Source organism: Ptychodera flava, chromosome 9 (assembly GCF_041260155.1).
Source record: "Ptychodera flava strain L36383 chromosome 9, AS_Pfla_20210202, whole genome shotgun sequence".
Taxonomy (NCBI): Eukaryota; Metazoa; Hemichordata; class Enteropneusta; family Ptychoderidae; genus Ptychodera; species Ptychodera flava.
Genome location: NC_091936.1, coordinates 42,803,801 through 42,828,579, shown reverse-complemented (window position 1 = coordinate 42,828,579; position 24,779 = coordinate 42,803,801). Strand labels below are relative to the sequence as shown.

Here is a 24,779-nt window from a genome sequence, read left to right as displayed (position 1 = left end):
CTTGCTTTCGGTCACATGATCAAGTCCTGAAATTATGCACCCCCGAAACCATGTAGATAAACAAGCTTCAATGAAGAGATGAAATAACATATAGTCAGCTCAGTACATTTATTTCATGTTCAATACTTTCATTGTTTCTATCATAAAGGTTGCCGTATTAGTATTAGTTGACTGTCTGCGATAACACTTCCCAGTCAACGAGAGAGAGAGAGAGAGAGAGAGAGAGAGAGAGAGAGAGAGAGAGAGAGAGAGAGAGAGAGAGAGAGGTTATTTTCTAGAAGGACACAGCATTGTCATGTAACTATCTATAGCTGGCATCGCATGAAAAGTGGGAAAAATAGCTCAGTTGTAAATTCTTCACAATCGTCCATTCAAAAAGACGCTGCATAATTTCGTGAGATCAATAGGCCCGCCGTTAAATAGTTTGGTTCGGGTGATGTGTAAGTAAGTGGAGAGAACCTGTGAGGAAAGTGCCTGGAGTTTTGATGCAATCGTAGAAATCCTTGCATTATCGTGTTTAATAAAACACGATGAATATACAATGAATGAATGACATTACGTTCTCTATCGTAAGAATAAGTATTCGTGGTTATTACTCTTACCTGCAATATTGAACATCCAACTTAAGTAAGTCTGCCACTAGCCTACTAGATGACAGGGCAAAACTAAGGTCGGAAAATATCATAAATGTACATTGTTCAACATATTGGCACTAATATCCCAAACCTTAACCTACTTTCTTCAATGGTATACTGTACTTCGCAGGTTCTTTGCTATTTTTCATTATGACATATTTTTATGGGATTGTTTGTCATTATAGGGCTAATTATTTCTTTTACAGAAAATCCCTTCTTTGTTCGAAATGTGATTTGCTAGATCCTGAAATACATGTACATATCTGTTGCACTACGATCCTTGATAGACGTAGGTTTGTGTTGAACATTCCCCTACGTCGCTGTGACACTGCCATCCTTATTAATAACTTGGTAGTTTGGTATATACACATGTCATGTATAGGTGTGGCAGCATTGTTAGTCCACAGTCCCTAGATAGAGGGACTGTGGTTAGTCACTGCCAGATTGTTCATCGTGGTTTAAACAAACTATGGCTTGAAGAAACCATAAACAGCCAAACACTGTAGCTGTTATCTCATTCGTTTTGATCCATCACAGCTGATCAAATGTGAGTACAGTGTCCTTGACGCGGTTTTTGGTATTGCGAGCTGTGTCGGGAATGGCACAAATCATGTGACTGTTCAATAGCAGGCTGAATTTTCTTTCAACTGACTGCGATGAACTCCGTGTCACGGCCGCCAAACTTTGTCACATATATAAATACAGCATCTGTAATAGTCGAAGATTAGTTCTAGAACCATACTCTAAAGATGGAACATTCGAAGATCGGGAATCGAGGGAAAAACGACACCTTTGGAGGTACTGATTCAGGGGTTTCATTAAGAGCCGGCAGCCGGCGAAATTGACCGGTTACTCTCACGATTTCGCCGGCTACTTTTTCGGAAAATTTGAACTCTTTCATAGCTAAAATATTTTTTACCTTCTGAAATGATACGGACAAGTTTCACAAGCTGTGTAATCAAACTTTTCAACGGCTTTATGTGAGAAGACGAGCGACTATTACGATCGCCTTGTACTATGATGCAGCACGGTCTTGCGTATACTGCCTCAATAAAAATCGGAATTGCAACGGACGATTCTATTGGCTACCTGAATTGCTGATTCCTATGTGGTGACCTTTTTATACGGCAATGAAAACGTGCATACTACACCTGTCGGCCCTCGTTAGCTCAACTCAAAATGGTCGATGAACAAATGAAGACGGAAGCGATCGCAAGGTCAAGCTTCGCTGTACGATCTTTGGTTTTGAAGTGGACCAAGAAACAAAAGAAGGATAATTATGTGGACTTAAACTGTTTTCGAAGGCAATGACCTGACTTTTTTCTCAAAAAAAACCTTCCCGATTACAGTTCGAATTTTAGTAAGCCGAAGTGCGTTGCACTGCGGTAGGCGTAAATGTGAAGGTATATAACCAGTTGGAGGTATGAAATGTACTGCTTTTCGGTCTATCGACGCCAATGAGAATGTCGCCAAGAGTGGTTTAAAATACGATCAGACCTCTAAATTCACTTCAAAACGATCGTCAGGTTCAATCCAAATGTGAGCTTCTGAACGTACAAATTTTCACATCCTATATCAAGGTTCTTACTTTGCATACCCATATAGTCAAATAACCTTCAGGGTCTTTGATTCTATTCGCGAAATATGGTATGATTGTCATTTTTTATCATTATTGTTCTATAAATTATCCTTTTTACCTCCCCAGTGGTATAAATGTTCTTCATCTGCAGATTTACATACAAATCAGGGTTCTTAATTTTAAGCATAACATTATACATTAATGAAAAGTTTCTCATTTACTGTGCTTAAAATATGAGTGTTTCACCCAGGATGGCATCAACAATGGTGATTTTCCCCCTTCAGCAGAAAATTTTGGGGGCATTTCACCAGTTCATGTGTTCTACTTGTACCTCTAAGGTGTGACTGGCACCATTTCATAGAAGGGGGGAGTGGTCCCCTTGACAAATTAATTGGGGATGCCAACATTTCAACAGAGGTGGAATCCCCTATCCCCCTGTCTAGATGTAACACTGTATAATATCATCTACATATCAAATTTATATCATTAATAATATTGAATTATTATAGTTTACCTCCTAAAAGCATAGAAGCTCTAAAGACTTCAGTTTTCTTTGTTGAAAATACCGTCAACATTACCACATTTTATCATTTTTAATTATGAATTATCATATTTTGGCCTAATCTCTCAGGAAAATGGCTTTTATGATATGAACACAAATTGCCCTGGAACACAGCTGACAATTCTCCTGAAAATACTAGAAATTCAAGTGACTGTGAGCTGTAAAAAGTGAATTTTAGCTCATTTTACAGGGTTTCCGGCATTTGGCCGGCCCGGACCCTCCCCCGACGACGACCTCTTTGTGGCTTTGTGGTTATGGCAGCTGCAAGCCGCCTACTTTTCCATTCTGGCCCCATTCTTCAAAACTTAATGAAACCCTGCTGATGACAATACGCCAATTTTGGTGAAAAGTGATGTCGCAGATTGGCTCTTCGCCGGTATCAACTCCGGCAACTTGCTCTTAACCATCGGCGGGCAACATTCTGGTCATCATCGCCATTTTTCGTCGTAAAAAGTCCAGAAATTCGGCGACCAACATCCTCATTGCCTCGCTGTCAATATCCGACACCTTCGTAGGGCTTGTCTTCATGCCTTTTCAAATAGCGGGAGTCCTAGGGTCAAACGGACTTGTCACCGAGTTTCTCTGCGACTCCGTGATGACAGTGTCGTGGACTTTCATGAATTCGACCGTTTTAACGCTCCTCTGCATCGCTGTCGACAGATATCACAGGGTTTCATTAAGTTTTGAAGAATGGGGCCAGAATGGAAAAGTAGGCGGCTTGCAGCTGCCATAACCACAAAAGCCACAAAGAGGTCGTCGTCGGGGGAGGGTCCGGGCCGGCCAAATGCCGGAAACCCTGTAAAATGAGCTAAAATTCACTTTTTACAGCTCACAGTCACTTGAATTTCTAGTATTTTCAGGAGAATTGTCAGCTGTGTTCCAGGGCAATTTGTGTTCATATCATAAAAGCCATTTTCCTGAGAGATTAGGCCAAAATATGATAATTCATAATTAAAAATGATAAAATGTGGTAATGTTGACGGTATTTTCAACAAAGAAAACTGAAGTCTTTAGAGCTTCTATGCTTTTAGGAGGTAACTATAATAATTCAATATTATTAATGATATAAATTTGATATGTAGATGATATTATACAGTGTTACATCTAGACAGGGGGATAGGGGATTCCACCTCTGTTGAAATGTTGGCATCCCCAATTAATTTGTCAAGGGGACCACTCCCCCCTTCTATGAAATGGTGCCAGTCACACCTTAGAGGTACAAGTAGAACACATGAACTGGTGAAATGCCCCCAAAATTTTCTGCTGAAGGGGGAAAATCACCATTGTTGATGCCATCCTGGGTGAAACACTCATATTTAAGCACAGTAAATGAGAAACTTTTCATTAATGTATAATGTTATGCTTAAAATTAAGAACCCTGATTTGTATGTAAATCTGCAGATGAAGAACATTTATACCACTGGGGAGGTAAAAAGGATAATTTATAGAACAATAATGATAAAAAATGACAATCATACCATATTTCGCGAATAGAATCAAAGACCCTGAAGGTTATTTGACTATATGGGTATGCAAAGTAAGAACCTTGATATAGGATGTGAAAATTTGTACGTTCAGAAGCTCACATTTGGATTGAACCTGACGATCGTTTTGAAGTGAATTTAGAGGTCTGATCGTATTTTAAACCACTCTTGGCGACATTCTCATTGGCGTCGATAGACCGAAAAGCAGTACATTTCATACCTCCAACTGGTTATATACCTTCACATTTACGCCTACCGCAGTGCAACGCACTTCGGCTTACTAAAATAGAACTGTAATCGGGATTTTTTTTGAAAAAAATCAGGTCATTGCCTTCGAAAACAGTTTAAGTCCACATAATTATCCTTCTTTCGTTTCTTGGTCCACTTCAAAATCAAAGATCGTTTAGCAAAGCTTGACCTTGCGATCGCTTCCGTCTTCATTTGTTCATCGACCATTTTGAGTTGAGCTAACGAGGGCCGACAGGTGTTGTATGCACGTTTTCATTGCCGTATAAAAAGGTCACCACATAGGAATCAGCAATTCAGGTAGCCAATAGAATCGTCCGTTGCAATTCCGATTTTATTTTAGCCAGTATACGCAAGACCATGCTGCATCATAGTACAAGGCGATCGTAATAGTCGCTCGTCTTCTCACATAAAAGCCGTTGAAAAGTTTGATTACACAGCTTGTGAAACTTGTCCGTATCATTTCAGAAGGTAAAAAATAATTTAGCTATGAAAGAGTTCAATTTTTCCGAAAAAGTAGCCGGCGAAATCGTGAAAGTAACCGGTCAATTTCGCCGGCTGCCGGCTCTTAATGAAACCCCTGATATCGTGCGATAGTGACACCTATGAAACCCCGGGTGTCCGTCAAACTTGCCAGATGGATGATATTGCTGGTGTGGCTGACGTCATTTGTATACTCAAGCAGTAACATTGTGTTTCACAGTACTATCTCTGTGACTGTTCCAGCCTACGGTCGAAATGTCACCACCATTAACTGTTGGTACATACCGACTGTCGAGATGATCGGTATCATTGTCATGACTGACTTTTTATTCCTCTACCTTGTACCTTACTCGTTATCTTCGCTTTGTACTCAAAGATGATCATCGTCTTGTACTTTGGTGCTTCGCCGAACGATAGCGGCCGACGTCGAAAACGGCAAGCGGTCAAGATGCTCATAGTAGTCGTGGTAATGTTTGGAGTAAGTTGGTTCCCATTTCGCGTGCTGCGAATGTTCCGATTCTATGCGCCGAGCATGTTTAAGGGTACAACATTCGGGTTTGTTCGGGCTATTGCAATGCCTCTTGCTCTTGCCAACAGCTGGATCAATCCGTTCGTCCTCGCCATATTCGGTAGTAACTTCCGTCGGGAGTTTGCCGATATTTTGACTTGCAGATACCGTCAGGCAAGAGCCGAGGTTCAGCCAGCCCGTGAGTCCAGAAACAGGCCGAAGCATCTGGACGAAGAGCGATGCGCTGGCACACGAGGAGAGCCACACAAGCTAGACGGTGAGCATAACCTTTGCCCTGATCGCGGGGTTCGAACAGTAGCAGTTCAAACCGAAATGGCGAATATTGGCGGCCCGCAGCATCATCTTGGTCCGTACGATAACACGGCATTCGAAATATCACCCTTAGAGTAACGAGACATTGGTTTTACTTCCTAGAAAACCAGAATGGCAAATATAATGGCTTGAGCCATTTCTGTTATCATCAACACCTTAGTCCGCGAAGCGGAAGTCTACTGAAAGAGATGACACAGTGATTAGAAGTAGAAGATTCGAAAACTGTGACCAATTTACATGGCATGGGCAACAAGAACAAACCAGGGCTGAAAAAACTGTTCCTTCCTCCCTCTCTCTCTCTCTAAATGGATGGCTTAAATTATATTCACACGACCAATTGAAACTGTTATGATGATCAATCCAAAAGAGAAAACGCTGAGTCCTTTCACTGCGAAAGCTTTCCCACCAATCATGAAATCGAAAAACAACAAGGATCTATCTCTTCAAGAGAATGCTTCAGTCACTTATAGATTCACAAAACTCTGTCTGTCTGTCACCATAATATACCTTACACATTGCAATTTCATCGCGTATTGATGGCTCATAAGATATCAAGAATACCATACAAATTCTAGGGACTGCGGTGAATTTCACAATCATATCAAAATAACTTCAAAAATATATTGAATACATAATGTTACAATAATTGTAAAAATGGTATTAGTCTTATCGACGTCTCCTTATAATAATTGTAATGTTGTAGTTTGTCTGTATTTGAACTACGAGAAACATACTATGATGTTTTGTCATTCGATTTTGTAAAAGTCAAGATGTGTTCAGTGATGGCGAATGTAGCCCTGTATGATTTACGACGTAGTGTATCGTTGGTTTACTTTGGTAGTTAAAGCGACATAATGTGCAGTGAACATAAATTATGCTTTAAATACAACGAGGAGAAAAAGGAAATTCATTTCTTGCACTATCATGAATCGATGTGTTACGTGCCATTTTAACTGACCTTCGGTTTGTAGGCATTTAATGTAATAATTGTGATGCATGAAATGTGGTGCGATTTGCACATGTATGTATGTATGTATGTATGTATGTATGTATGTATGTATGTATGTATGTATGTATGTATGTATGTATGTATGTATGTATGTATGTATGTATGTATGTATGTATGTATGTATGTATGTATGTATGTATGTAGGTAGGTAGGTAGGTAGGTAGGTAGGTAGGTAGGTAGGTAGGTATCTATCTATCTATCTATCTATCTATCTATCTATCTATCTATCTATCTATCTATCTATCCATGTGCAAGTCTGTCCGTCTCTCCTCATAGCTGTCTGTCCGTTCATCCATCAAACTATGTGCATGACTGTTCAATTAAAGGCATGGTTCAGGCATCACACTGTCTTGCCAGGAAATTTATTTTTACAATTTCAATGGAAAACAAAAGGCTATGACACCTTTATAATCCTTTTACAGACTAGAACAAACTCGATCCTTGGGATCGACTACCCTAACTTTGAATTGCTAGCTATTGATATTTTCATAACTCATAACTCATAAATAAAATGATAATTGTACTGGTGTAGCAGCATGAGAGGGTATGATCACGCATGATATCAATATGTACAGAGGATGATATGAGGAGTTTAATAACCATTGTATTTAAGAGGTATGTTTATGAAGAATGGACAACACTTTGCAGTATGTAATATCCATGTACAAGAAATAAACGAAGATATCTTGAAGTCTATGAACCACTACCCTCTTTCTATATCCCAACGTCCTATCGCTGGCTATTCCCCGAAGGGTGACGGTGAGCTGTAATACAATATGTTCGCATCTTTGTTAACAATGTATTTGTATCATTTCGAGTAATGTAATCAATATTAGAGAAATACAAGTGAAATGGCGTCAATAAAGTTTGTTGCATGTGAAGTATAAGACTTTGGTCTTTTGTTCAAAAGCTAACATGACTTAGAAACAAACTCTTGAATTGTTCGAAAATATAAGACAATGCACAGGTCGAGATCTATGATACAGCATGTTCTTCTAATAATTTGTCGAACTTAGCAATATCTCAGAACAATTTGCAAATGAAACATGTAAAGAAGACATATTGCAGGTACAAGTAAAATTGCTACGCAATGTATTGTTGTTATCATATTATGGAATCTCTGTTGTGGCAGCGCATGGGGAACAAGTGCAAATATAAACAAGTTATTCAAATTACAGAAACACGCTCTGCGTGTTATGATGGGCGCTAAGTATAATTTAATCTGACTAGTGGACTTTTTAGATCATGACATATTATGCCTTTACCTGATAGAATTTTATACAAAAATGTGTGTTTAGTGTTTAAATCCTTGAAAGGTATAGCCCCATTGTATATGACGGAAATGTTGTGATAAGTCAATCAGCGTCATAGCCGTGTGACCAAAAATAAGCTTTATATCTCTAGAGCCAAGCTGAATGTTTTGAAAAACACGTGGTCAGTACAGGGAGACATGGAATCGAATAAGTTGAAAACAGAATAAGTCAGATCTTCTGAGACACTTTTCTCTTTTAAAAGCAGTAATTAATACAATATTGAGCAGAATTTTAATTTGTTGTTGTTGTTCCTGGCAGTTATTATTTGTGGTTCATTGTATTTGTACTTTTGAAAATTGTTTTTTTTGTGGTTTTGTATTTTAAATTTGTTATAATTTCGCCGGGGAAGATAACCTCTCTTTAGAGTTTACCAGGCTACCCTAATTAAATAAAGCCAAACAAAAATAAAAGTAAAACAAAATAAATAATTGGAATGTGCAGCGGCTCGGAAAATTCTAGCCAATTGGTTGATTGTCGTTATAGACAGAGCAACTTGTTTAAACCGCCTGAAACGAGATCGATTATGTAACTACTTGTTTCTTTGGAAATTATTACATAAAAAGTCCATGAAATTCGATCAGATACAAACAGTAAATGCCTCTGCAGATGCCCAGTCTGTCTTCTTAACACAACGCGAAAGGCTGGGAGATGACGTAAGAAGCTTTTATAGCCTTAAACCACGCGTCGATACGCGGATCTTTCTTGTTGGCCGTAGTAACCGTTACCAAGCGGTACTGTGTTCATTCGTCCCTTCTACAGGTTGAAATTAAACTCAGTAATTATCTTGCATGTCAAGTCCTTCGCGTAAGCTTCAAGAGATTTTGTGTGTCTCTCAACCATTTGTGAAGTTCTTGAAAAAAGTCATCGAAAATCGCCGACCCTCGCCCCTAAGACAAAAAAGCTTTCATCAAAAGGTGAAATAAATACATTAATACAAGAGAGAGAGAGAGAGAGAGAGAGAGAGAGAGAGAGAGAGAGAGAGAGAGAGAGATTAAAACACGAAAGGTTATTTTCAAGGTCTTGTGATTATCTTGGAAATGCAGAAACATATCAAGGATTTTTGCATGTACAGTCTATACCTGGCATTGAAGAAAAACGGAGAAATAATTCACTACTAAATTTTTACAACTCTACCTTCAAAGAGACACAGCAATCATTACACGAAACCAGCCAAATAGACTCGACGTTAGACAGCGTGGTTCATATGATGTGAAACGCGCAAAGCTTGATAACCTTTGGAGAAAGCGCGTTGATTTTAATGTCATCCGAGATCGTCATTGCCTGTTCATAGAGCTTAATTGAAGGTGATGATTGTAGGCTTTCAGTAAATTAATGACATTACAATTTTATTGTAAGGTTTGACATTCGCGGTTTTTATCTTTAATCTGCAGTATAGAACACCAGACTGGGGTAATCTGTAGTCTACCACTAACCTACTCGATGATCAGGCAAACTTAAAGTCAAAGAATATCGTACATATATGATCGACTATTATTTTGCTTCAAAAATTGACACCATGAGGCAGCGGTTAGGGTACCGGTCTCACTATCAGAGGATGGTGAGTTTGAGAAGCACTAAGTTGGATTGGCAGTGGGTAACGTGCACCTCGTCCTGTAATTGGGCAATACCTGTTAGATGATGGATTGAAATAAATGAATCAAAGAAAATAACGTTCATAGTTTCTTTAATGGTGACGTGAGACAATTTTGGAATACACGTTTACTTAGGCTACAGAGACATTCCAATCGGCGATTCGGATTTTCACCGATCGGATTTTCTTATACGCTTTGTCAAGCCATTTCTTCGTGTTTCGAAGTGTAACTAACAAGGATACTGTCATATTCGAACGGAATACTAAATACGCCATCGTTCCTTGTTGTTATGGGAAAAGAAAATGCCGGTTTGGGCAGTCATGTGCAGAAATTGGATACGTATCTCTTTGGCATCGGCATGTAGAATCTTGTTCTGACTAGAATACGACTCTGTTGATTGCTTTTGAAATATTGTCCCTGTCACGTGTTATCTCAGATGACTCGAATGAATTGTTGTTAACTATTCAGGGTCGGCTAGCCAAAGATCGTGACTATTCAAAGGCATGGTGAGTGGTAGGCTTTGTGGTGCAAGATCCAGTATAACAAGTGTGTTTTAGCGAGCTTGTATATTACTGACGACAGTGTTGTTTACCTTCACGGTTTGGCTCAACCAATGCAAGCAGGTTACCTTGCCAACCACAGATTCGTATTTTCTGATGATAGATTTCTAGTGATTTACATTGTCGAAAGTTTCAGTATTATCTGTGTGAAATCTTCCAACTTGTGAGTATGTAGAAATAACCTCTATAGATAAAGATGGACTATCACAGAGTACAAGGTGGGGAAGGGCTAAATTAAAATAGAAATGAGCGGTGTTGAAACAAAAACATCAACCTTTCCTTACTTCTTTAAAAAGTCTCACACTATCGGAAAGTGGAAAGTGGAATTTTACAAAAAGTTTATGGTCTACCTATTGCCCTAAATATGTCATATCTTGTACTTCCTGCTACTAAGATTAACTAGTCCATACTCAATTGACATATCAAACAAAACATACTGATATATACCTACCAGTGAGGTGACCGAAGACAAATAGTACTCTTAGGCTATACTATTTGTCGTTTTTTTTCCTATGTCGAGAATTTGACAAATGATAGGGAAAAACCTAAAGTTTCAGGGTTTTACTTTAATTCCGCCAAGTGCATAAATATGGATATATTTATATAAACAGACGTCATTCGTACACCAAAAACAAGCCACCGTAACCCCCTCCCACGAATTAACTGATCATTTCCTCAACTTCTTTTTCTGATGCGTCGTAGGTCAGCATTAATTAATTAACCAACAGTGAAAATCTTCACAAATCAACATTACAAGGAGTAATCCTTGAAATTCTCCGTATTTTGTGATGATTAAACCATGTGAGGTCTACAGTCGCACTGTGCTGCCTTTTTGTCGGTCAATGTTCATGGAACATACATTTACCATTTGTGGTTCTTACGTTTATCATCAGAAATTTTTGAAATAGTGAACACTAGAGGGCTCTCTACAATTCCAAACAGTTACTGATCGTGTTGCGAATGAGAAATCATGGCAAGTCTCGCTGACGAGCCCTGTCTCCGCAAGGAGAGTAGAACATTACCCCCTAACAGTGTGTTGACGAATGTGTTGGACCCCCTAACAGTGTGTTGACGAATGTGTTGGAAACTGTGATGGAATCTGACCGAACAACTACTCATGTGAAGAGCAGCAAAAAGTGGAAAAACAGCAGAGTGGGCTGATTTGGATAAAGTTATGGCTAAAATACAAAATCTGGAGATACTCAAGTTTCGTCCAAGAAGAACAGTAAAGTTCAAGTTCAAAACTACATGGACGACGAGAAATCAGGTATTAGAAGTGGTAAGCAAGGAAATAGGAGAAGGAAATATGGCCGGCTCCATCAAGGAGTAATTGGTGAATCCAGAATATGGTTCGTTACTTTGAAATGTGTTAAAGAAAAGGAGGCGTTGTTTGAGAATGGAATAACAGTTGACAACGGAGATAAGCTATCCCGGGTAAGCTATATCCTGATGATCTGTGTTCTGATACCAAGAAAGTTGCCTTAGGTAACTTTAATACAGAAATACGGAGAAGTGGACGTAGATGCAACCAAGCAATATGAAATAGACGTAAGTGGTAAATTGGTAGTAACGATTAAGATAAGGAGAGATATTCCGAAGCATGTGAGAGTCGATCAGCTGGAAGGTTCAACTGTAAGCATTAGTTACCAGGATCAACCGGAAAAGGTGAATGCACCTGTTATATTTGTCATATGCCAGGCCATAGAAGACAAAACTCTCCACCAATCATCTGTTATATCTGTCATATGCCAGGCCATAGTAGACAAAACTGTCCACCAATCATCTGTTATATCTGTCATATGCCAGGCCATAGTAGACAAAACTGTCCACCAATCATCTGTTATATCTGTCATATTGCAGGCCATAGAGGACAAAACTGTCCGCAGGCAAAATAATGCTTAACTTGCGGTAAAAAGCCTGAGACATCTACTGAAAAATTGCCGACAATGAACCATGGTGACACACCCAGAACGAGCAAGAACCGCGAATGATGCAGCTAAACAGACAAAACCACGCAATTACAATGGAAATAACGGTCTCAACAAACAGGAAACTGTAGTTATCAAAGCAAACTGGGGTGGAAATGTTAAAGCTACAAAAGGAAACGACACCAATGAGGAAAAAAGCTGTATATCAGCAAATAATATCCCCAATGCTAAAAAAAATGTGAAGAACGCAGAGTCAACAAAGTACACAGATTATGTTGGCCCAATCGATGATCGCAGTACAACCCTAGATAATTTCGACCCCCATGTTGGCTGAGGCGACAGAAGAAATTGTATTTCAGATATGAACGACGATGTGATAGATCAAGCAATGTAATAAGTAAAGATGTATTATTCAGCCTTAATATCTGGTATATTGAATGTTGGATATCTGGTATATTGAATATTGGATATCTGGTATATTGAATGTTGGATATCTGGTATATTGAATATTGGATATCTGGTATATTGAGGGTTGCGACATGTAATCATTGACATTAAATTCTTCCCTTTGAGTAGTGCCATAAACAGGATAAAAATTCATTTTCAACACCCCCCCCCCCGTTTTTGGTAAAATAAAATTGTCATGTACGCAAGGAAGAAGTATTCTTTTAGGGAGCCATCATTGTTTACGGCCTCGGAGTCGTAGGAATTTCGAGTTAGCCCCCTTCCTGCCAACCATGATGAACTTGAGTAACCCTGCTCTCTTACACAGAAATATTGACTGACCCCCACCCCAGCTAAAAAAGTTAAATATAAATACATGTAATGAAGGTTGAAAAAGGTGAGACCATCAAAATGAAACCTGTGTATATATTCATGTGTCTCAAAGTTTGCGTTTTTGCATTAATTTGTATTTCTGTAATTTAGGGTTCTTACATAGGGAAATTGCAACAAAGTCAGTCCCAGGGGTAGGGGTGTCTTGTCTAAGGACAGGGTTCTTCTTGCTATGGTTTATTTTATTTTAATATGTTTTACAATGATATATATTGCCAATAGGCCTAAAGAGTTATATTACCAACCTTTCTTTGTAGCTTTGGTGTCTTTGTGTTATGTTAGCGCTGGTTTTGTAGCGATTTCTTTTTTCGTATTTTGTCCTTTGACAATCTTTAGCGAAGTTTCGTCACTGTGTTGCGTCTATTATCTTACCAGTTTGATTGTGTAATTCGCCAAGGCAAGCAAGGGTAGTAATTTAGTCTATTATCTGATGAGTTTGAGTGCCTAATTTGCCAAAGTAAACGAGGTAAATTACTAATCTGCGGACGCAGTCACCAGATTATCACCGGATTAACTTTGATAGAGTCAACAACGTACGCACCAGCAAGGTATACCTGCTGGTGCGTTCGTTGTTGACTTTGTCAAATTTAATCCGGTGATAATCTGGTGAGAGCGTCCACAGATTAGTAATTTACCCTTGATTACTTTGGCTAATTAGGCACCCAAACTCATCAGATAATAGACGCAGCATGTTGATAAAACGTATATGCAAGATTGTCAAGGGCAGTGCTAAGTTAAGACCGAAACACCAAGGTTGTGTAGAATATATCTTTATTAGCGATACAACGAAACACCTACCCACCCCTGGGGACGGACATGTAGACAACCCCCTGTGGTTCTTACCAGAAATTCAGGAAGCTTTCTGTACCGCGTTACTCTGGGCGCCCTCTATGGTAAGATTGGGATAGTACCTCAATTATTTCTGTTGTATTATCGACAGCACTTTTTAGCTGAATATTCGATTTCAGACGATATGTCAAAAATTTATCTGAATTTTAAAAGAGTATCTAGCTTCACAATTTCCATTTTCTTGCTCAAACGTAAGTCTCTTATCACGATATCTCAACATAGGCCACAATATTAATCCGAATTGTTTCGTAAAATCGACTCTCAGAAAAAGCGAATAAGCAAACGATAACTGAACAAGTCAAAAGTAATACTTAAACAAATAAAAAATAATAATATCGGAAATATGAACAAATTAGTAAATTAATTAATTAATCATTATAAATTAATATTTTTAATAATCTATAAGTTAAGTGATTAAGTAAGTAGTTTATCAAACAGCCAATTAGTTATTCAATAAATTTGGTAGCCAAACCGTGCGTTCTAGTATACACGTTTTCCGCCAGGGTGTGTCTTTATACCGTATTGTAGTTCTGTAGTGATTGTGATTTTAAGTATTCGTGTGTAAGTGTTGATGCAGTAACAAAGGAGATATCATACGAGACGAAATGAAAATCTAAAGAAAAACAACGTTCTAATTTCTTTTTAACGTTTTTTACTGTGGAATATTTGTATACGGCAGTTGCAAAATGCGCATGACACAAATCTCTACAAAATATCGGAACGCAACATTATTACATTTTATCGAACGAATTTACTCAGCTGCTAAAAAATTCAGCGCAGAAGAAAAATCAATCTAGGGTCGATGATGTGAAAATGGTAATATTTACTGCAGGCTATCTGTACTCGTGTGTGCATGTAACATTCGTGATAAAATTTAACTTAATATAATGCACAATTACCGTCAGCTTGGCATGTGTTCATTGATGTTGTAATAAGGCAAGACGCAAACGGATGGAAGGATATTGAGGTTTTTAATTCGCCGCTTCTTCAAACCATACTCGGTGAAGTCGATGTAGACTCACGACCAAACTGCCATTAAATATTTCTCGAAAATACTTGCTTTTACTGATTAACGAGAATGGTAACACAAAAAACCTGTATTATGCAGTAAAAGAATAAATTGTGACATGAAAACTTGGTCGGTTGTTGATAGGTAGGCCTACAGTAACGGAATTGAGAAAGAGAAAGGGAGGCTCACACACAGAGGCAGACAGACAGACAACCCGACAGAGACCGAGAGAGAGATACAGACGTAGAGACAGACAGGTAGAGACAGACAGACAGCAACAGAGACAGAGGTAGAGAGATAGAGACACACAGAGAGACGGAGAGTCAAAGACAAAATACGGTGATATGTTGCTGTGTTTAATGTGATGTGACTCTGTTAAAAGGATACAATCGTCAGAACTGCGTTCAAAGGTCGTATGGACCCATACGGCCAATGTAATCACTGTATCCAAGGTACGATGGTGATTGATGAAAGTTAAAACATGTCTGTCATAATCTACTGTTGCAGCTATGATGATGAGGTGCATCCAGATATCGTGCACGAAATACATTAATTGTAAACCAGAAACTCACAAAGGCGCAATTCCGACGACTGTTTCCCTTTAATATTTCCATGTCTCACTTTTTTATCACGTTGGAATCAGTAAATGTATCTTTGATGGTTTGTTTTTCTACTACAGTTTTCCAGTACAAGGGAGCGGACTCCAAAGTAAAGATAGGGGCAACAATACATCCGAATCGCGTGCAACACAATCTCAATGATTAGATTATTTTTCAATTGATTTTTTGTATTCTAATGTGAGTAGGCGGGTAATCGATAGTGCGTCTAATAAAATTCTCATCATTTTGTTCAGGTTACCCTAATTTTACTGAGCGTACTATTCATATTTAATATTTGAAGAAGGCAAAAATAAAAGAATTGATTTTTTGATGTTGTTAAAGATTTACTTTTAGATTAAATTAATGACATACTCTTATGTAGAAAATAAACTAAATGTAGGATATGATAATAAATCACCTGATTTTTTTCATTACGTATTACTTATTTTGATAGGAGTGTTGGAGTTTTTTGTGTTTCAAGAACAAATTTTGGTCAAATATAGGTACATATGGGAGAAAATTGAAAATCTCTTGCTCTGTTGGTGCATTGTAAGCCTCGAATAAAATATTTGCATAATTAATGAGGTAAATTGGTGGTTAGCCCGGACTGACACATTTGCATATGGCCAGAGTAAGTAAATTCTATGTTTTGCTTCCCAACGCGCGTAAGTTTTCTGAGTTCAGGAAAACCCACTCATCCATGGTTTATACTTTTGCAAAACAAAGCCATGATTTTACATTTCAACAGGACACTCCCTCGCGACAAAATACTTCCATACAGCATTCATACTACAACCAACGAACATTGAAGCATTCAGTTACAGGAATGAGAAGGTCTGACTATACACGAAAACTGTCACACATGGCATGTTGATTTTGTGTTAATATTTGTTTCTCAAGCACTCACCGCCCAAACTTGAGCTCAAATTATTCGTTGGTACTGAAAAAGAAACCTTTGAAGGATTGCATTGGAATTTTCTGAAAACCACCATGGCTGCCAGGTCATACGACCTGCCGTTTTACAAATTCAACTACTCGTTTTAAAATGATCAACTGGTGAAACAAGTCATGTTTATAACTTTGAATTAACCGTTTACCAAATAGGTGTTAAATATTTGGAAGACATCAGAAATACGAAGATTATATCTTTGTTTAAAGACTTACAATAAAGAGATGCGACTCTAGTTACATGTGTGATTGATGTCTTTTGGTATAAAAAGTAAAATAAAGTTACTGTTACAAACGTATTATAATAAATAAACAAATAAGTAAGAATAAAAGATAAAATAATTTATTTCAAACTCCTTTTTAATTTTTTTAAATGTTACAGTGTTACTGTGTGCGATGTTTATATTTCTCCAGACTCGAAAAAGCATTTTTTCTGTAATTCCTCCCTGTCTTTTTTATTTTGTGAGGCGGACGTTGTTGTCGAAATGAAGAATATAAATGTAATTATAATAAAAAATAATTATTGTACTTGGGCCTCAGCCCAAGTACATTTGTTTTCATTCCGTGGGAAAAAACTCTGTAAGGTATAACCATTTCTGGCTGAGACCAGGGAGGGCAAAATGTCTGGGCTTCATCTTTCTTGGCATAATAAATGGCGTAATGATGTTAACTGAATGGAAGTGATGCTCTCAGCCAGTCTTGAATAAGTGAGATGTGAATATTAATGCTTCTCTATCTGAGTTTTTGCCACAAAATCTTCTGAATATAATCAAAATGTGCATCGAAATGCAACAATTAATGCACCCTCCGTTTCCTAAGCGATGGCACGACCCTTGCTACACCCACTGGACGAGCCAAAGTGGGAGGGGTAATTTCAGTTTGGTTGAACAGGAGGGCTCGAGACCAGAATTTAACATTTAAACTTGAAACATGTTTAATCGCTGACAAGATGTGGACTAGTCTTAATCCAAGTAAAAGTGTGAAAAGGAAAGGTTTTATATCCCGGACACAATGAAAAACATTATGACTGGAAACTGTACCCCCAGTTGAGAATAGTAATGCCCACAGCGATGGAGAACACTTATCCTTGAGCTGAGAAAACCAGACCATCATTTCGAAATAGAGCTGCAGATTCGAGAAGCTCGTTCAAATAGCTAGGTACACCCCATGAAGGGGTGGTTTCGAGTTTTGAGGGCAAATTTCGCCTCCTTCATATAGAAATCGTACGTTTGTTTTTCCAGGAGAACACACCATTTGACACAAAATTTGCATGTAAAGGGGTCGCCAGTAAGCACGTGGTCAAATCTGGCATAAGAAACAATATGAAATGTTGGGTAAAGCCAGTCCAAAATAAACTGATTTGAACTTTTGTGTTTTGTAATTTATACCACTGCAGTAACATTACCTTTTTTTGACAACATCACACAATGTAATACGTTTTGAAACTGAATACTCCGACGTATTCTGTGTCTCCTTTGCTAAAAAATACGGTATGCCGATTACCATGTAAGGAGATGATGACGTCAAGACAGATTTGCAGTGCGTTTGGTCCTGGATGGTGCACGAAGTTTAGTCAAGGTGGCTTGTGTATATTTCCTAAATGGGAGAGATTAGGGTCGATCTAAACGAAGGAGCCGAAGAATGTTATGATACTCTAAGCGAGCTGAACTCTAACGCAAATGGTGGATAATTTGAAGGATGTCTAGAATGATCTCGTCTCATTAAGATTATTTGGCGGTCAGTATTGAATTTCAACTGCGTCACAAGTTTGCGAAATGAGTATTTCCGTCGAACGGTCGACGAACGATATTTTAGAAATCTGGAGACATGGCACATCGCATTTTTATTTTAGTATTTTATATTTTACAAAAAGATTTAAGAAGCAATGATTTTGTCGAAAATTCTGAAAAAAATATATGAAAATTTGATCGCGAACACATTTTCACGTTGGGGTCAACTAGCCTGCGTACGATGCTGTGTGTTCCGCTACAGCTAATCGCCCCGCTCACCACAGCCCTGCAAAGACCCGTACGTAGGGTCGGTGACTTCAAATCCATTTTGGGACTTGACGTAAAAAGCCAAATTACTGCCGAAATTCAGCGTTCTTGGGCCCAAGTCGTATCCCAGCCTACCTCAGCTACTCGATCGCTTCCAAAAATGACAGTCTTTTATTCACTTCTCGTAAATAACCGTCGATGTCGGCAACTCTCTGGCTAGCCCTGCGTACGATGCTGTGTGTTAGCTGTAGCACATAGCATCGTACGCAGTGCTAGGGGTCAACATGGGGTCGCAGCCATGTTGCCTCAAATCTTATTTCTGTCTGCACTCAAAACTCAAAAATGTCGGATATGAACCTGAAAAATCGATGCAATTTTGTCAAACTTCGGCGAAATTCATTTAGGTAAGGTAAATTTACTGAAATTTGATCGACAAATAATCCTGAGCTTGAACGTGACAGCTCGCCTTCTCCGGGAAGTCAAGCATCCAGCTAGCTGCACATACACAGTTGCCCATATGGCCAGGTTTACGAGATTGTTTTCAAGCGACGGCGGCAGACCGTACGGGGCTCTGAATATGAACCTACCGCCAGTGTACTGTTGCGTTGTTTTTAGTGCCCACGGACGAAGTCCTGGGGGAGTTATAGGTTTGGTCATGTCAGTCCGTCGGCCGTCCGTCCGTCCGTTCACGCAGATATCTCAGACATGCCATGGTCAATGTCTTTCAAACTTTGCACAAGAATAGTACCCAACCCCATACAGATGCACGTCGATTTGTTTCACAATGCGATCGAATTTGGCCGTGTTAGAGGACTTTTTAGTTTACACCTCCATAGACTCCCATGTATAAGGCCAAGAAAAATAAAAATTTAGTTTCTCATCGTATTCATATTGCCTAAACGATGCAGTGACACAGTTTTTTGTCCCCACGGATAAAGTCCAGGGGGCTTATAGATTGGGTCATATCCGTCCGTGAGTCCATCAGTGAGTCCATCGGTTCATGCAGATATCTCAGACATTTTGACAAAATATCATGTGACCTTGGTGACCTTTGACCTCAAATATACATTATTGTCCATAACTCAGTAACCACAAGTGCTAAACCTTTCATATTTGGTATGATGGGACACCTTATGACGCCACATATTGTACCTTCATTAATTATGCGCATATCTTATTTTGAGCGAGCCAATAGAGCTAGAGGTCTGATTTTTGGTATATAGGGATAACTTAGCAATATAATTTGTTTGACAAAACGTCACGTGACCTCAATGACCTTTGACCTCAAATATACATATTTGTCCACAACTCAGTAACCACAAGTGCTACACCCTTCATATTTGGTATGATGGGACACCTTATGACACCACATATTGTACCTCATTAATTATGCGCATATCTAATTCTGAGCAAGCCAATAGAGCTGGATGTCCGATTTTTGGTATATAGGGATAACTATAGGGTAGAAATCTAAATATGCCCATCTAAATATTTGACATCTACCATCGAGAACAAAAGAAATTTGCTGTAATTTGAATATTTAAGGAGTTTAAGCAATTTCCACTATAAATAAAGAACCCCTGCCTCAAACTCCACAAAAGTTGCTAGACATATTTTGCCGTTGTCATGCCATTGCTTCGTTTAATAACCAGTTAATCAAATGCCTAATTGACAGGAGGAAATTCAAGACCATATTTCAATAGTAGTATATATTGTCCTCAAAATTACTCTATCACGGCCCAAGTACTCATTGCCTTCAGCAATACTGCCTTGTTATTATTATTATTATTATTATTATTATTATTATTATTATAATTATTATTATCATTATTATTATTATACAATACTCCAGTAAGTAAAAATCATATATTGATCTCTTTTCATTGAAAAGATAATCATTTAATGCTTTGATTTGCAAACATTCTATGCTATTAAACGTAAAAACAGAAAAGAGCAAGAAGATCGAATTTTCGATTTTTCTCTAATTCTATGTTGTTCAGCTCTACCAAATGAGTATAAAACCACCGAAATCATATATTTTACAGTAAGTCAAACCGTAGATTGTCGGTAGTGTTATTGCAACAAGGAGGAAATCATTTGCCAAAATGACCGATGATAGAAACTTTCGATTTCTGCGCTACATACTGACTTTGTGAAAGTAAGTAAAGACTGCTGTTAGTTTACCACCATTTTAAATTCATTGGACAGAATATATAGGGTATCTGTTTTCCCGGGGGTGCCACTCCAAATGGTATCCCCATTGGTTACTTGCTGGTATTTATGCGACTGTTTCTTTCATAAGATTATTTCCGACTCTAAGCTTCGGAGAAAGCACTTCGCATACTCACTCCTTTCTATGCCAATTATGGAGTACAACTACACAAATGCAAGTTTATCGACAGAGTATGGTTTATCACAGAACGACACATTGTTGTATGGAAACGTCACACAAGATAGAGATGACGGGCATGACATTGTGGACCGTAAAAGACCAAGTGACTGGATAATTCCAAAGAATTGGTTCATCGGAATACTCTCCGTTGACTGTATTCTGATCATCGGCGGCAATTTAATGGTCATCCTTGCAGTCTTGCTGCAGCCAAAGCTGCGGAAATCTGCCACAAATCACCTCATTATATCGCTCGCCTTTTCTGACTTAAGCGTCGGTCTTGTTTTCGGGCCCTCTCAGATAGTCTACACCATCATCAGGTATCTGGACCTGTCAAGCGACCTTGTCTGTGATATCGTCATCATGCTGATGTACACCGGTCAGAACACGACCATCCTGACGCTTGTGGCCATAGCGGGAGACCGCTATCGCGCCATCGTGCAGCCCTTCAAGCCGAAGATGACCGTGAAACAGTCCCGCCTAATCACGATACTGGTGTGGCTGGCGGCTTTTGTCTACTCAGCGTATGAGATTAAGCTTTTTGGAATTGTTCGCTACACCTTTAAGAACAACGCCACAATTTCCATGTGTACATCCCTGCGTAAGTTCTCCTTGACCCTGGAGAAACCAATGACTTTGACTAACTTGGTGGTGGCGTACATCCTCCCGCTCCTAATCGTTGCTTACTTCTACCTCCGAATGATCGTTGCCCTGTACTTCACGAAATCACTGAATGACGAGTCGAAACGACGGAAGCGCAAGGCCATCAAAATGCTCCTCGTAGTGGTGATCCTGTTCGCGCTTTGCTGGGGGCCGCTCCGTGTTCAGCAGGTGATGCTGTACTACTACCCCCACCGAATCTCGTATAAGTCCCTCTTTTTCACCGTTGTCATTTTCCTGTTCTTCGCCAACAGCTGGGTCAATCCCATCATATATGCCTTCTTCGATTCCCGGTTTCGCAAGGAATTTGCTCGCATTCTAACCTTTGGACTGTACAAGGGAAAGAAACCCAGCAAAAGGAGCACCAAGATCACGGTCACCACTACGGAGAGCTTGGCATCCGAGTCCACACAGTGCAGTACCCACGCCGTCTCTACGCGCGGAACGTCCGCCCTTCACGAAGCCAAGTTACGTCCAGTTGAAATGAACGTGCGCGAAAGCCCGAACCACAATGAGAAGAAAGGCGATTCTGTAGACCAAGGACACGGCGTAGACAATATCGCCTTCGACGTCAAAAGAGAGATATCTTCGGAAAGCAATGGTAATGACTCAATAGTGTCAGACAGCGGGGTAGATCTATGCGTGAATAGTGACACAAACTTGACGCCGGACGATGTCAAAGTTGATAGCAGCCAAGCTGAACTGGAAATTTAGATGGTGGCATTCAAACTGGACTTCGGTAGTCTTACACCTTGACCATGGTTATTTTCTCTCTTTCGCTCATATATATGTTAATCATCATACACAACTGTAATTTTCATTCCATTCGTAGCTTTTTGCAGTGATCGTGAACAACACATTATAATGCATTTCCATTTTCCAAAATTTTGCAAATTTCTCCCTCACATATGATTCACGATATGGAGAACGCACCTCGGGGACAGATATCTGGACTCTCAAACTTTTACAATTCTTTTCTAATATATCACTTGTGGGGTTCACTTTAAAGCTCTTGGTGTAAGAATACTTTTCACCGGCTTAAGGTTTTCGAAATTTGAAAAGTTTATTTTTCTCCAAGAGTTAATATAGGGATAGCGGCCATTTTGATGTTCAAATATCGCAAAATGTTGAGTAATTTGTTTCTCTTGTACCAAAATTTGCACGGTGACCCCCGGTTTTTATTCTTGATTTTGAAAGAGAATGGTTGAAAGATTCCTTAAGGAAAGTTTGAGCGAAAATTTAAGTCTTTCACTTTCGAGGTGCATACAAACTTAAAAGGTAGTGTGTGCACCAAATTTGAAATTCTAAACTTTCCCTCAAACTTTAAATCACCTCCTTTCAAAATCAAGAATTAAAATTGGGGGTCATTTTGTATTCTACGAGAAAAACAAATTACCCATTTACCGACTCTTGAAATGGGGAAAAATTAGATATTCGATTTTCACAAAACTAATACTATAAAATCTTTTGAAAACGTTCCGAGAGGAATACAAAATAAGCCCACACGAGAGGCACACCATAGTATTATAAAATTTGAGAGTGCGAATATGTGTACCCCAAGCACATTCTACCTTTATACAATAGGTAAATAATAATTAGGTTGCATTGTATAAATTGTAAGATATATGAGTGGCTTTAAATTTGATAAAAATAGTCAGCAAAACTCTGATCACTGAAAGAATATGATTATATACGTGAGCAGGTAGATCATTCCGTTAGAGATCTTGTTTGCTCAAGATACGTTTACCGAAGTTTTTCCTGTTAAAAAATATTTCTCGAAATGTTTCTCTTATGTGCCCTATATGATCTGACCATATTTTGTCAAAGAAAGTCCTACGTTCTACGAAAGCTACCTTTTTCCGTGACGAGATCTTTCATTCGAGTACAGTGATAAATGCATCCTGTTTTAGAGTGCAACATAAAAGCGTTTCTTGCCGCGTTTAGGCTTTTAAAATGTATTCAAAAAATCAAATATAAATGTTTACAGGTGACATGCAATTTTACATTCAGTTGCAATCTGTTCTGGGTTCTTCGCGTTATTCATGTGTCTTATATTTGACTTTGGTGTTAACTGACATTGACTTTGTCAGCTTTGTTATCATGAGTAAAAGAAGTTATCAGGTAAAGTTAGAGTTCTAAGTAGGGAAGTGTTCGTCTTAAATAAAAAAAAAAACCGATTCCCTCTGTAACAAAGAATTAATCGAATAAAATCGTCAAGTATGTTTGATGGTTAGCACCAATGAAACAAAATTAATCGTTATGTAGTTATCGGTTGACTTGCGTCCGACTCGTCGCTTTCGACTTGTTAGCAAGATGATCATTCTAGCTGACTGTCGTTTTACCTTCAAGTCAGCGAGAGACAGTAATGTATGTTGCAGTTTCGATTAATTTTGCTGGGGAGAAAGTGTAAGAAAATAGACCTCTCTTGCAAGCACTAAATTTAATCATCTTTCACGTTCCGCGTCAATCGTAAACTAATAAGAAGACTGGTTTTACACAATTGGGATCGAAAGTTAATCAAATTCAAACTGAAGTCTCGCGGAATCGTGACTTGTAGGAAACTACATTTTAATGGAAAAGAGTCCCTTTTGAAATTGCGTTCTTTGTGCAGTAATGTCCCCATGGAAAGCTTCAAAGACAAGAACCCCCAGCCATACTCATATTAACAAGCAAAAACCTCGAACGACTGTCGTTAAATCGATGCCTCTGAAGATTCTGCCGGCCTAATATCAAAGCGTTCAAACGCACCAATGTTAGCCGAATAGGATAATAAAGTTGCGGCTTCCAGCCCGACACATTTTGTACCAGTATCATTGCTACCATTAAGGTTATATATCCCTCAAAACGGACACTTTAAAATCTTTGCTCAAATTTCCCCCGCGGAAACTTTAAATCCAAGAATAAAAAACTACGGGGCACGGTGTAAAGTTTCGACTTTGAGAAAACTATCTATTAGAAACTTTCTCGATTTGAAATTCAAAATGGCTGCCATACTCAAAATGGCTGCTATGTTAATCTGTTGAGAGCATTGAATTTTTAATTTTCACCGTTCACAAAAACGTGTCCTCTTAACACCTTCGATCTTTTTTGGGGAAATTCTTATCTTGATGGAATGATAGCATTTCATTGGAAAGGGCGCAGGTATTGAAACTCGGATAAGAAAGTAACACGATTGGAACTAATTTGGATAATTTGATAGTGTATTGATGTCTGTTTAATCTGCAAATATAAGCTCATCTACTTTTCTCTTTGAGCAATTCTC

The 24,779-nt window shown here is 38.7% G+C and overlaps 2 protein-coding genes across 2 annotated transcripts in view; one reads left to right on the top strand and one right to left on the bottom strand.

Annotated features, from left to right (window-relative positions):
• Window positions 1-18,626, bottom strand: part of LOC139141127 (probable serine carboxypeptidase CPVL) — a 601,148-nt gene extending 582,522 nt beyond the window's left edge. The window contains exon 1 of the mRNA XM_070710723.1: window positions 18,604-18,626. The gene's annotated coding sequence lies outside the window, so the exon portion shown is untranslated. The remainder of the gene's footprint in view (window positions 1-18,603) is intronic.
• A 2,207-nt stretch (window positions 18,627-20,833) lies between these two features.
• On the top strand, window positions 20,834-22,231 carry LOC139141327 (QRFP-like peptide receptor). The gene has a single exon (XM_070710956.1). It carries the CDS (start codon window positions 20,834-20,836, stop codon window positions 22,229-22,231), a length of 1,398 nt encoding a protein of 465 aa, XP_070567057.1.
• Window positions 22,232-24,779: the final 2,548 nt, after the last annotated feature.

Bases quoted from the DNA above. Each gene is read 5' to 3' on its own strand.
- LOC139141327 (XM_070710956.1), top strand. From the start codon at position 20,834: ATGGAGTACAACTACACAAATGCAAGTTTATCGACAGAGTATGGTTTA.